The following is a 14,111-nucleotide window of genomic DNA, read 5'->3' as shown; positions in this document are numbered from 1 at the left end:
CTGGGAGTCTGGATTGCCAGGAAGCTGAAGAGGAGCCAGCAGTGTGCCCAGGTGGCCAAGAAGGCCAATGGCATCCTGGGCTGGCTCAGGAACAGCGTGGCCAGCAGGTCCAGGGAAGGGATTCTGCCCCTGTGCTCAGCCCTGGGGAGGCCACAGCTTGAGTCCTGTGTCCAGTTCTGGGCCCCTCAGCTCAGGAAGGAGCTTGAGGTGCTGGAGCAGGTCCAGAGAAGAGCAAGGAGGCTGGGAAGGGATCCAGCACAAGTCCTGTGAGGAAGGGCTGAGGGAGCTGGGGGTGTTGAGGCTGGAGAAGAGGAGGCTCAGGGGAGACCTCATCACTCTCTACAACTCCCTGAAAGGAGGTTGGAGCCAGGGGGGGGTTGGGCAGATATCAGTGGGACAAGAGGGCATGGACTAAAGAATTTTTTCCTAATATCCAACCTAAACCTCCCCTGGCAGAGCCTTAGCTCTGCCAGGGGAGGTTTAGGTTGGATATTAGGAAAGAATTCTTTGCAGAGGGGGTGCTCAGCCATTGGAATGGGCTGCCCAGGGAAGGGGTGGATTCTCCATCCCTGGAGATATTTCCAAAGAGCCTGGATGTGGCACTCAGTGCCATGGGCTGGGAACCACAGGGGGAGTGGATCAAGGGTTGGACTTGATGAGCTCTGAGGTCCCTTCCAACCCAGCCCATTCCATGATTCTATGATCCTGCTGAGATCCAATACAAGTCAAACATTGTGTGACTGACCAGTGCACCCTGATCTCTCCTCAGCTCTGCTTTGTCATCATCCAGTACCTTGCTCTCCCAGTCCTGTAGCCAAACGTGTGCTTTAGACATTTCCCCAGCTCTGCCATGGGAACTCTGTGGTAGATTTTGCCCATTCAGTACCAGAACTTGCTGGCTCAGAGTCTGGGCTGAGGTTCTGCTTGTCATTTATTCATGGGAGTTTGGCAAGTCCCCATGACTGGTGACCAGAAATCCATCCTTTGCCTGACACAGCCCTCCCTTTGGAGAAGTGGGGGGTATCTAAGCATGCAAAAGGCTTTTTTTTTTTTTTTTTTGCTATAGGGAGTGCATTGCTTTTGCTTTTTTTTTTTTTTTTTTGAGTATCTGAATGTTTTCCTGAGCATGAAGAGAAGGACCAGAGTTGGGGACATTTTGATGTGAAGCATTGGTGTGGCTTTTTGCATTGCTTGCTTCAGTGCCTGTGCACAAACTGATGTTAATGCAGCTTGAATCAGGACTTAGAAGACAGCCAGTGAGCTCCCTGCCAAGAGGCTCTGCCATCCCTGGGTGTGTTCTACCTTCCTGGAGACAGTGGGGCAAGCTAGAGAGCAATCCCAAAAAATAAAATGCAGCAGATATGCTGGGGTTTTTTTCTAAAAGTGGAGCTGGTGGCATGGAGAAAGCCATTCACCTAATGGTGAATGAGGAATCCTCCATGTGTCTGCACTCAACTCCAGTCAATGTGTCAGTGCTGGACTGAAAGATTAAAAAAATATATATAAATTTAAACAGTGAGTGAGTTGTTCTCTCTTTAGAGCTTTTACTGCTACATCTAAATGTAATTCTCAAAAGGGTTTAATCTTCATTCTTCTGAAATTCCCCAGGGAGTTCTTTAGGAGAAGCCCCAGATGAGCACAGTGACTGTTCCTCAGGCTGGTGCAGGTTTTTGAAAGCTTAAATTCTTGAGCTTTCAAACTTTTTTGATGTACAGCAATAAGAAACCAGAACTCACTCTTACTCAAACCATCTTCAGGCTGCCTTGTGTAACACACACATGCTTGAGTTTCTCAAGCTGTCAATCCCCTTCCTCTTCTTGGCCACAGGAGTTCTGAAACCCGTTGTCCAACATCCTCTGAACTTCTTCCTGCAAGCAGGGGCCATAAAACACCATAAAAGAAAAGCAAAAACAAAAAAACCCCTCAGCTCAGTGGTAGGAGCCAGATACTTGTGAGGCTTGGAGTTACTGACTGCTGCTTGGCAGGGCTTTAAAAAAAGGTGGGGACAAACTCTAGCAGGACCTGTTGTTGCAGTGGGGCAGGGGATGATGGTTTTAAACTGAAGGAGGGTGGGTTGTTTTTTGGGGATTTTTTTGGTTTTTGTTATGCTGAGGGTGCTGAGCCCCTGGCCCATGGAAGCTGTGGCTGCCCCATCCCTGGCAGTGTCCAAGTCCAGGTTGGATGGGGCTTGGAGCAACCTGGGCTGGTGGGAGGTGTCCCTGCCCATGCAGGGGTTGGAATGAGAAGATCAAACCCAAACCATTGTATAAAGCCCCTTCTGTGTGAAACATTTGTGTTACACATGGTCACCAACCCAAGCCCAGGAGCTCTCCCACCCCATGCTTTCCAGCTAGGCTTGTAGCAGGGGAGAGAGAAAAAATCCTCAAGGCAGAACCTGAAGAGACAGATGTGTCAAGAAGAAACTGTGTTTTGTGGGGGTTTTTTGCTTGTTTTGCTTTTTCATAGCTGAGATAAGAGGTTCCAGTCACCTGCCCAGAGCTGTGCATCAGGTTCTGTAGCCTCCATCTCTGGAAGCCCCAGATCAGTTATCAGCCTTCCCAGGAGTGCCTCCGAGGCAGCTTTCCTAACCTAGTGACCTACATGTCTGACTGAGAGGCAGAGCTTTGAGGAGCTGCCACTGGATCCACTTACAGGAGGAAAGAATTGGAATTGTGCCCTTTGCTCTGCCAGGCACAGAGCTCCTGGCTCCCCAGGGCTGGCAGGGCAAGGTCACTGAGCTGCCACCAAAGGGTTGGCCATACCAGTGCTGCTTGAATTAACAGGAGGGGAACTTCCTTCAGCCTGTTTCCTGCCCCACTGCTGGGTTTTTTTTTGTCTGACAACCAGTGCCATGAAGTGACAGAGCTGGTGAGGCTCCATCCTTGGAAATGGAGCCCAGCTCTGACCAAGCAGAGAGACAAAAGCACCAGGATCAGCTGAATGATGAGGAACAGCACAACTCCAGCTCGTCACCATTTGGGCTCTGTGACAAAAAGCTGATGGTTTGCCCACAAGAATCTGCTCCTGCTCCCAGTAGTCCCTGCTTGGAAGAGTTTTGGATGTGATTCCTCAGATGCCCCTGTGCTAGCCAGACCTCTGTCTCGTGGTGGGACTGCAGTGTGTGACTCTTGGAGCTGCTCAGTGTCTCAGTTTATCCCTCAAAATGGTTTTCAGGTTTATTTCTTGTTAATGTCTAAGGTGCTTTTAACTGCTGTTATTGCAGTTTACTACAATGAGTTGATATCTCCATGATCTTAGAGAACACTTTCACTGGTTTTTGCACTGTAATGTAGGTAAAGCCATATCCTTTCTGGAATTTACTAGAAAAGCTTAAAAAAAATGCATTGGGTTTTTTGTGGTGTTCCTTTGTGGTTCTGCACCTCTTCTTAGTACCCAAAGAGTCCACACTTTCCTCTCAGCTGTCTGGGAGCTTTCTGTTCTGGAATTACTTGGTGCTTTTTTAATTTTTATTGTGAATCTTAATATGAACATTTTTGTTAAAATTTAGCAAATTTGTTTACTGTTGATAACCCCTTTAACTTTCGGGGCAAAAAGGAAGATTAACTTGAATTAATCGAAGGATTTGTTTACAAGCCTCCAAGTGGCTGTCTGTGCCCAAACTTAATGTGGTTTAGCTAATCAACTTTATTTCACGTGCTTGGATCCCTCTGGCTGGCAGGATTAGTGCTCCCTGCCATCTGCAGGGCATTACCCTCTGCTCCTTGGGCCAGTGCTGAGCTGGTGCAGCTCTGCCACGTCAGCCTGTTGGAGGGCAAGTCCTGCTCAGCTTCCCCTGAGCTGTCAGATACCACTGTGCTTTAAAAAAAAAAAAAAAAAAAAAAAAAAGATTATTATCTTGGAGTGGTATTCATCTGCCTCAAAGCACAGCTTTGTCTCTGAGGAGAAACGTAATGATCCTTCTGCAGTTCCTGAGAGAGGGAAGAAGGAAGGGATGGATGGTTCTGCATGGCTGAGGGGGTGCTGGGGGTGTGGTGTGGGCATCCAGGACACCAAAGTGCAGCCGAGGTTTTCCTTGGCACAAAGGACACCCCCACCAAAATGATCCCTTTGTGCCCTCTGAGGTGGAAGAAGCTGGGAGGGGGTTAAGTTTCTCGTTGAGCAAGAACTGTACCCAGCAGAACAGACTCTGAAGTTTGGGAAGCTCTGAGCAGCAGTGCCCTTACCCAGAGGGAAAGGAACCCCTGAGCAGGGCACAAGTCCCTCTACCAGGCCAGCTTTAGAGACATCAGTTTCAGTAAGACCATGAAGGTCCATGCTGCAATTTTAGTGTTCCTGTACCAGCTTCATAACAGATTTAAGGGAAGTAAAAAGGCAAAGTAGTCCAGTGTTCAGATTACTACAAAATCTGACTTTCACAGTAAGTCTGCAGAACAAAAAAAAAAACCCCAAACACCTACTGTGGTAGTAGGATCTGCTTCTTTCTCCCTTGACTTTACCACCTCAAGCTGAAACAGAGAGCAGATCCTTCACACCTGCTCCACGTTTCTGACCCAGCTTTGGTTACCTAGAAAACTGCAGGCTTGAAGCTGAATTATCTGCATGAGCCCTGTACAACCTGAGGGTTTTCACTGACAGAAGTACAAAGCTGGAAGGTTTTTGAGGTCTCTTGCCCTTTCTGTGAAACAGGCATGGTGAGGGTCCTGCTTGAGGTTTAGGGTTCTGTTTAACAGCAAGAAAGGGAACAACTGGGGCCATGGCCTGGTCCTGCTGCTGTGACACTGCGTGCCAGGAAATGCTGTTTCCTATTGAGCCTGGACACCAGGCTTAACCCTCTGGGATATTTTCAAAGAAAATAGAACTGGAGGTTTGCTTCAGATGACACAATGTGGCTTGGGCAGTGTGTGCAGCAGAACCAGCACCGTGCTGGCTCCCTCCTGGTGCCTCTGGTCCATTTCTCCACGTGGCTGCCAAGCTGCTCTTTCTCTTTAGTTGCAGAAGCCTTACAGCAGAGAGGTTGACCTCAGCTCTCCATGCAATCTCCTGAGAAAGTCTCCATTTCACATTACAGTGGGATTCCATTTACTGGAAGTTCCAGGTTTTCATTACCTGCCCTGATGATTTCAGAGCTGAGATCCTCTCCATGCAATAAACGTTTGTAGCTGCACACAGCCTCTTCCCCTCTCTTATTCCTGTCTTGGTTGCAGTTGATTATCTTGCTGTGATTCAGAGCTGTGTTTCCATCTCCTGGTAGTTTGAACTTTTCATCCAACTGGCATCACAAACATTTCCATCTTTTTTGTTTCAGGAGCATCATTTCTTTGGGAAAGAAATGCTGAGGAAAGATTTATAATTATTTTATCTCCTTAATTAGAAACTTCTGCCCAAACCTCACAGGTTTGCATTTGAAAAGCTGTCACCTTTACTGTGTGGTTTGCTGTCTGGGCTGTGTTACTCTGCAGCTGGGATGAGAAATAACCAGTGTTCCTCTTGTAATGGTGGCAGAGGCTGGGAAAGTGGTTCTGGTGGATGAAACCTGCTTGATGATGTGCACAGAGGTTTGGGTTTTTTTGCTGGCTTGGCAAGGTGCTCCATTTCATGGGAAGGAGAGGGATTTTCCATGGTGATGAGGTATTATGGTTGGCTGTAACCAAATACTGGAGGGGATGAATCACTGACTCTTGGGCTGCTTATTGCAGAGCAAGTGGGGCTGATGCCACTTGGAGCTGACTCCTCTGTTGGGTGATCCAGGGGAGGCCTCTCTTGGCATCCCTGCTGCCAGGCAGGGGTAAACCCACTCCAGGACCATCAATTTCAGTGGCCAATGGGTTCATCTTTCCCACCTGGACTTCCAGCTCTGGCAGGCTGCTCAGCCTGTGCAGCTCCTCCATGCATCCATGGATATCCCTGAGCCTGCCAGGAAAGTGGCTGCTTTGCTGGGGGGGATGGTCCTGTTGGAGATGCAGGGATGTTCCCAAAGGAGGTGTGGGGGGCTCTGGGGGGGTTCCCTTTCCCTCTGTGCACCTAAAGGGTGTCTTAAGCCTGGTGCTCTGTTTGGGGGGAAATGTGCCAGGGGGGGTGTTGGGTGGGTGTCCTGCAGGTGCTCTCTAGTGGAAGGAAAGAGGTGTTGGGCACTGGTGTTCTCTGCAGTGTCTGCTCAGAGGGAGAGGTGTCAGTACCAGGAACTTCTTAGAGAATAAGAACTTAGGTTTTGATCATGTATTTGTCAGCTTCATCTCAAAGTAGCATTGGATGGTCAGAATTCAGAATGAATGGGTGACCCTGGCTGTACCCAAGCAGGTAATTCCTGCTGCCTTCACCTCTTCTTGCACTTAAAAATGTGGGGTCAAGCTTGTGTTAAAATACCACTGTAAGGTAACGTAAAGGTGTTATCACTTCTATAAATCTGGCTGCTGCTGTGAGCAGCTTTCACAGTCTTGTTATCACTTTCTAAATTTGCTGAACACTGTTCTTGGGGCAAGTGCAAAACTGGTGGGATGGGGCTTTCTAGCACTGCAAAATACCTGAATGACACAAAATGAGGCTAATCATGGGGAAAGTGGTCACAACCTTTAATATGGAGAATTTGGTTTCTTTCAGTCCTGCAGCTCAGCTCATGCTGGTATTTTCATGCTCAGTTGCTTCATGTCAAGTCTTTCAGTTCTACTTGGACTTGCAGGAATTGTTTAACAAGATGGTGTTTGCACAATGTCACTGTAGCCTGGAATTAGTCAATAGGTTTCTGTTCCTTTCAGGGCAAATTGGTCTTACTCCTGTGCTGGTGTTTAGATGAATCTTAGCTGCTACCTCATGACAGATTTATCTTAAAGAGTGTTTTGATGTGATATTAAAACACGAAAGGTAGAAGTCACAAACTAAGTGAAATTCTCCAGCAGCATAATTTTTAGGAAAACTGGCTCACTTTGGTAAACAATTCCTCCCAACATTATACTGGAAGACTGAATTTTAAAAGCAGTTGCAGAGAGTGTTAGCTGTGTGACTGCTGGAAAATATTTAAATCATGGATTCTGAAAGATTAATTCCCTCTCAGCTCTTCTCAGTTCCCGGTTTGGGGCTCCCCAGTCCAGGAGAGAGAGGGATCTACTGGGGAGAGACCAAGGGAGAGCTGTGAGGATGATGAAGGGACTTGAGCATCTCTGCTGGGAAGAAACTGAGAGCCCTGGGGGAAAAGAAGGATGAGAGGGGATCTTATTAATTTCTATAAATATCTGAGGGGTGGGGGGCAAGAGGATGAGGCCAATCTCTTCAGTGGTGCCCAGGAACAGGACAGGGAGTAATGGGTTTACCCTGGAACATGGGAAGTTCCAGCTCAACATGAGGGGAAACTTCTTTCCTGTGAGGGTGAGGGAGCCCTGGCCCAGGCTGCCCAGAGAGGTTCTGGAGTCTCCTTCTCTGGAGCCTTTCCAAGCCCCTCTGGATGTGTTCTGTGTGTCCTGCCCTGGGTGATCCTGCTGGGGCAGGGGGTTGGATTGGGTGATCTGCAGAGGTCCCTTCCAACCCCTGACATTCTATGATTCTGTGATTCCTTTGCTGTATTTTAACAGCAAAACAAACGTGGGAGCTTTGTCTCAGCAGACTGAACTTTCAGGTGAGCTCATCAGGAAAGAGCATTTTTTTCTTTCTGGGATGCTGCTGGTAAGCCCAGCTTTAGGTCTCTGACAGGAGGCTTATCCTGGCCTCTCTCCATCCTGCTTTTGTGATATGCTTAGTTTACTCGTTTATTTTTTATTCTTTTAGACAAAGTCTTCGAAAAGTAGTTTTTTAATTAGCACAATATTTGCAGGCACACTGTTAAGTATTTTTGCAATTAAAAAAACCATATTTTTGTTGAGAGTGGGGATTAGAGTAAAAATCAGTCTTGAAGTTAAAATTTCTTTCCATCTCTGCATGCAGAGATTTTTACCTCTTGTTGAAACCATAAATTGTTTCATCTTTCATGATGTGCAAAATGCTTTTGGTTTTCTGTGTTGGTTGTGTCACTGAGGACTCCAACTTTGGACAGAAGCAGAATTGTTCATGCTCATCCCTTGTGTCTCCCCATCTCCATCTTCTTTAGTTCAGCAGTGAGAGTGAGGGAGCTGGAAGGCCACCAAGCAACCTAATTCTGTAGCCACAGTTCATGATAATGCTGCAAAGCTGCACTTAAAAAATATGCCAGCTCAAATGCAATCTAGTTTTAAAAGATTTTTCTTAAAAAGCTTTTCCTTTCCTCTTCAGAACCTCTCCTCATGCATTCATGCTCTGTCCAGACAAGCAAATCTGTAGCAATACCATTTTCTACCTTAGGGTCCTAATATTTGGGTTTTCATTTTGCTTGAGCTTGACAAGGAACTCCTGGTACCTGGTGGTCAGTAACAGCCACGAGCATGCTCTCAGACTCTTTTTATTTATTTTATTTATTGTATTTATTTTATTTATTTTACTTATTTATTTATTTATTTTATTTAGCTCTTTGCTAAATAAGGGGAGTTTATTCTGCAGTTTCTCTTTTCCACTTTATCCAATCAGCTTTTATAGTGTACTTTTATTTTCTGCTGTCCCTACTCGAGAGTGATCAGAGCAGATATTATTGCTTCTCTTCTTCCTCCTGTAAGGAGTAATTTCTGGGTTTTCAGTAGCTGTGTCTAGTCCTAAAGGCAGCAGGTTGCAAACTGGTTTTGGAAGCCTTGAGAGAAATTCCTCTGTAAAAACTGGATATGGCTGCAAAGAACAGGCTGACTTGATGTCATGATGGGGGTGGGGAGGAATGCACCTGCCTGGGAGGCACTTTCAAGTGGATTTCTCTTTCTTTTCCCTCTGCTCTCAGGGATTCTTCAGTGTGGCTCCTCCAGGTGAAAGCAGAGTCAGGTCTCATGGCTCAGAGCCCCTGGTGATGCTCTGGTGAGTGCTGGTTCCCTGGGTGCATCTGGGACCTGTGGGTGCTGTGTGAGGGAGCTGACCTGCTCCTCAGCCAAACACATGGACAGGTGAGTTCATCCAAGCACTTGGCTTTAATCAGGCTCCAAGTTGTGAACCAGAAAACCTGGGTTTCAATAATTAGTTTTCATCTTGACTTATGTCTGGTTTTGTTTCCTTAGGTAGGTTCTTGCTTGTTGCTAATCCCTAAAACACAGCTTCTCCTTGTGCATTTTGTAGAGTCAGTGTCTTTAACATTTTTTAAGCCACAGACCAGCTTGATGCAGATTCTAACTGTGTAATGCTTTTACATTTTAGTACTTTGTTACTAAAGTGGCTTTAAATGCTATGGATTCATAAGTCCATAGTTTTTCCCTGGAAGACATTTTGCCTTTTCATATAATTAACTCTTCCCCCTCTACCCCCCCAAAAAAAAAAAACCCAAAAAAAACTAAAACAGAAATAACCCTTAGGCCACAGCCTTTTAAAGTCATTTGAACAATTCTGTGTGAGATCTCTGCAATCTGTATTTGCACCCTTGCATCTACTTTTTACTTGCTGACTGAGGAAAGAGCCACTTGTGCTCATCTGGAAGGGCTCCTCTGCCACCCCTTGTTCTTACAGCTTACAGAGTGAGGCAGGGACCTTGTGCTCCTGAACCCTTTTTAATGATCTTTAGATGCTTTAGGAATTTCTTGTCCCAGAAGTCAAGACCCTGTGGTTTTTTGCTGTTAATTTTCCTCCAGGGATTTTTGTCTTTCCCAGGTAGCTCTCAATTAATTTCCTAATACTAAACATTTCACTGTCCTAAAAGAAGGAAAGCTACAGAAGAGTCTGTGAGGGCTCTTGCAGTGCTTCTCCAGTGACACCTGTACCTCCAGGGACTTGCTGACAGGGCCAGTCTCTGCCTTCCCAAATACCATGATCTTGTCCCAAAAGGCAGCCAGCAGTTCCTGGTGAGCACCTGGTTCTGAGGGCAGGAGGCCTTCCTCATTTGCAAGGTTGTAAATTTCTTGGACTTTATTCAGATGTTATGGTGCTGCCTGACTGCTGTTAAATAGATCATATAATATAATTGTAGAATAACAATAACTTGCTACAGAACATTCACCATAAATTCCAGATTAAATGTTTAACTTGATTCTTAAATTACTAACATGTTTAGTCTTGAAAGCCACTTATTTATTCTTGCCTGCATGCTTAGAGTACAATTTAGTGTAAAGTAGTGCAAGGTAGTGAAATGGTGCCTTTTGTAGGGCTTTATTTTAGCCAAGACTTAATACAATACTCTGTAGAAATACACCCTGTGAAAAAAAAAGTAACTTGTAATGAAATGGAGTTTTAACCCTTCTGCTAGCATTCTCAGCTCAGTGATCTGGAGGGACTGCCCCACAGTCTCTAGTGGGCCTGTATTTGACCCACTCCATTTGAATCAAGAACAAAAGAATGTCTGAGAGTCTTGGTTCCCAAACAGGGAAGACTTGGTGCTATATCTGAAGAACAATAGAAAAAAAAAAATCCCTTTCAAAATCCCACTTAGATTTGCAGACATGAAAATGCTGTTATTTCAAAGTTGGTACATGCTGCTTCTTTGGGTGAGAATCCAGGTGATCCAGGCACATTCCAAAAAGACACGTTTGTGCCCAGATGGACCAAACACTCAGTTCATTGTTGCATCCATTGTTTGTTGAGATAGTAACAATTTTAAAGTGCTAGTCTTGTGATTTTTGTCTGGAAATGACTATTCCTGATGTGAAATGAGAAACGTGCAGCCTTTACTTGGGTGGCTTGAGCTGTAAATCTTTACAAAGGGTAAAGAACAAGTGGAACTGTTTATGTTCCCACTTAAACAGTAGCAGGGTGCTAGATTTGAGGACACAGTTGCTTCTCTGCATCCAGAAGCCGTGGAGGAAATGGGAAGTAAGAGGTGGGATGGAGGGGAATAAGGTGGGTGGGAGGTTACCCCGTGAACTTCCCCCTTCCCACGCTGGACTTCAGGTGCAAACCTTCCATTTCCAGGTGCTTTATCCACCAATATTGGTTCTGTTTGCTGAAGCAGGAATCATTCTGTTGTTATTAGAATGGTAACACTGACTTTTGTTTTGGGTTTGCTTTTCCAGGCCTCCCTCTGGGTGACCAATGTATGTTTATAACCGATGATATCAGAAACTGCCTCCAGCTTCCCGCTCGTCCCAGCCGGCAGCAGCGCTGACAATGCAAAGAAGTCACGATTCAGGATCACACAAACATTGCTCTTGAAGCATTCTAGATGATTGTAGTTGCTTTGGCTGTGTTCTATGCTAGCAGAAGCCTTTTTCAAGGTTTGCTGTTGACTCTAGAGCACCAGGTTCCTGGGCTGCTGGGAGCCTTGGCCGGCAGCATGGGGAACTCCTGCGTTTGCCGCGATGACAGCGGAGCAGAGGACAACGTGGAGTCCCAGAGCAGGCAAACAGAGAACAGCAGAGTGCACATCCCTGAAGCAAGAACCCACCCGAGGGACCCCGTGCGCCCACCCAGGAGGGGCCGAGGGCCTCACGAGCCCAGAAGGAAAAAGCAGAATGTGGACGGGCTGGTGCTGGACACGCTGGCGGTAATTCGGACGTTAGTAGATAAGTAAGTACCTCCTGAGGAGTCGTGCAACACGAGTGAGAATGTTCTTGTCTCCTCTCAAACTGTGGCTCCATCCTGTCACCAACCTGCACCCGGCCCTCCCTGAAGCAGCCACATGTTTCCAGCTGGAGGCTTAGGAGAGGAGAATCTTCCATAGGTAATGGAAGTAGCTCCTGAGTGCCCAGGAGCTTCTCTTCCAGGAGCTGAGGAGCTTCCTCACAGCTCCTCTTGGGGTGAGGAGCATGCTCAGTATTTCCTACCTGGCTCAGGTACACAGTTCAGGAAGCAATGAACACCTGAGAGTTTGGGAACTTCTTTCCTAAAAATTGGTTGTTGTGCTCTTTTCAGAGCTTTCTTTTCAAAGTTTTCTCTTTTCAGGCTGTGTTTACTTTGGAAATGGTTAAGCAACATGGAGAGCTTTGATCTTTAACTTGTGTGAACAGACTGAGGCTTTATCTCCAGTTATAAGTCTGACTACTTTTTAAAGCCTGCATGTTGTGACTCTTCAACTCCTGATCCCAGGATTGCATTCTTTGCACACTCAAAGCATCCATTAAGGGCATGGGGGATATTTATGGGTTCATCCTTTTGTTTGTTTGCTTTATGTTGCTTTGTACGAAGCTTTACAAGGACCTCTAAAATGATGGGATAAGTTAGCTCAGGTGAGGTCCAGGCTAGGAATTGGACAGGCCAAAACAGAAGGAAAAATGCTATTGCAGCATCCCAGCTGGGGCTGGGTTTGAAGTGGCTGAAGCTGATAGTGGGAGAGCCTTGGTTCCTGCACCTGCACTGGTACTCTGGTGTGTGCCTGCAGAGGCAGAGCTTGCCTTCCTGCTGTAAAATACTTTCAGTTGAAATATTTGGGCTTTTTTTGCCCTGAATATTTAAATCTAAGGGGTTTGGGCTTTTTTTAACAGGTTTTATTTTGGTCTGTCTTCAAATCATTAAGGTAAAATAATGGCAGATTTTTTTCAACTGTCTCCCTAATCTTGCAGACCTTCCCCTTTCCCCTGGGTTCAGCTCTTTGAGCTGTTTCACAACACTGCTGTGTAGCTGATCCTGTTCCTGTGGGTCTTGCAGTCAGTTCAGTAATCTCCTAAATGCTTTCCTATGCTGCTGAGGGACAATAAGCATAATTATTTCACTGACCCTGGAGTCCTGTTTCTGACAAACTCCTGAAGCTGCTCATTTTTCTATACAGAGCCAGTGAAATACTCCCTCAGGCTCACAGAATCACACAGGTTGTGATTATGGATTTCCAGAGTTCATCCATTCCACTTTCCTGCTTAAACCCAGGTCTGGCTGGAGCAGGTGGCTCAGTGCCTTATCCACTGAGCACCTTCAGAATATGGAGATTCTGCACCTCTTTGGATCCCTGGATCCCAGTGTTCATCCATCCCCATGTTTTAAATCAGTAAATATCTTTAAAAGTTGGAGTTTCCCATGTTCCAACACATCCTGGCTCTCTCCTCTCTGCTCTTCACCCTCACATGGTCACAGACTGCAGTATGGATTCCCCTCCTTCCCACCACCCCCCTGGAGGATGAACAAACCTTTTTCTCTGAGCTTCTTGCTTGTGTTTCATATTCTCCAGCCCTCTGCTAGATGTGCTCCCTCACACCAGTGTCTTGTCTTTTCCTGGAGTGCCCCAAAGTGCCACTTTTGGGTATAACTGGCTTCCCTTCTTTTGTGTTAAGGCAGCAAGATGCAGCTTCATATTAAAAGTTGCTGGAGATAAGACCAAGACCTACAGCTATGAATGAGGGAAGGTCTGCTGAGGAGGCAAACTTCACCTAAATACGTATGAAAAAAATTTAAGGAGTCTTTCTCCTGGACTTGAAGCTAATGATAACTCTTTTTAGATTAACAGGAATGCTTTGCTTGGGGAGAAAAGTAATAATCTATGTCTGGAAATCTTGGTTTTCAGTGTGATAGACTGTAGGAATAAGTATGCACCTTTATCAGGTGTTCTTCCTAGAGTGATTTTTCAGTTTTACAAACACCCAGCTGAAGGTGAGAGACCTCTGTGACAAAAGATGGGCAAGAATAAGGTCAAGCTAAAATGAAACTGTGTAAGTAGCAGCAGGCTGGAAACTCAGGCTTCAGAGTGATAGTCCAGCTTTGAAAGGCAAAAGGTAATGAAAGGGAAGCAAAGACCCTTTTTCTGCCCATTTTTTTTTTTCCAAATTTGAAGGTAATATGTGGGGCTGCTCTGAGGTGAGTTACAAATCAGCTTCTTGTACTGTGGTCTGCAGTGAGCCATTGCTTTCCATGTTTGCTGCTTTTTTGGGTTTTCTTGAGTTTATTTGTTGGTTTTATCAGTTCTGAAAATTAAGACCTAAGATATCTCACAGCTGTTTTTTTCCTCTTGTGTCTAGAGATAATAATGCCTTGCTAGAAGCAAAGGAGTTAAATTTCATTCCCTAGCCTCAGGAGGAGAAGTACTAATTTTTGGAGTTGATCTGAAGTGCTGCTTTACAAGCTAAGAAATGGGCAAAATAACTGTTTTGTTTCCAGATGAGAGGGGTGTGTGCTGGAAGGGATGTGGGGAGGTTCAGTGGTTAAAATGGCAAATCAGGGGGACAGAACTCTGCTGAGCTCAGTGCTGACACCTGCTTCCCATGACT

The 14,111-nt window shown here is 45.8% G+C and overlaps 1 protein-coding gene across 1 annotated transcript in view; it reads left to right on the top strand.

Moving 5' to 3' along the window:
* The window catches only part of RSPRY1 (ring finger and SPRY domain containing 1), a 36,302-nt gene that overhangs the window by 3,517 nt on the left and 18,674 nt on the right, over positions 1-14,111 (top strand). Inside the window, exons 2-3 of the mRNA XM_071757273.1 lie at positions 8,786-8,945; positions 10,995-11,487. Of these exons, the coding sequence (XP_071613374.1) occupies positions 11,144-11,487 (344 nt within the window). The 5' untranslated portion in view covers positions 8,786-8,945; positions 10,995-11,143. The remainder of the gene's footprint in view (positions 1-8,785; positions 8,946-10,994; positions 11,488-14,111) is intronic.

This window comes from Heliangelus exortis, chromosome 13, assembly GCF_036169615.1.
Source record: "Heliangelus exortis chromosome 13, bHelExo1.hap1, whole genome shotgun sequence".
NCBI classification, from domain to species: Eukaryota; Metazoa; Chordata; class Aves; order Apodiformes; family Trochilidae; genus Heliangelus; species Heliangelus exortis.
Note: the sequence above shows the minus strand (reverse complement) of the source record. Positions and strands in the feature narration are given on the sequence as shown.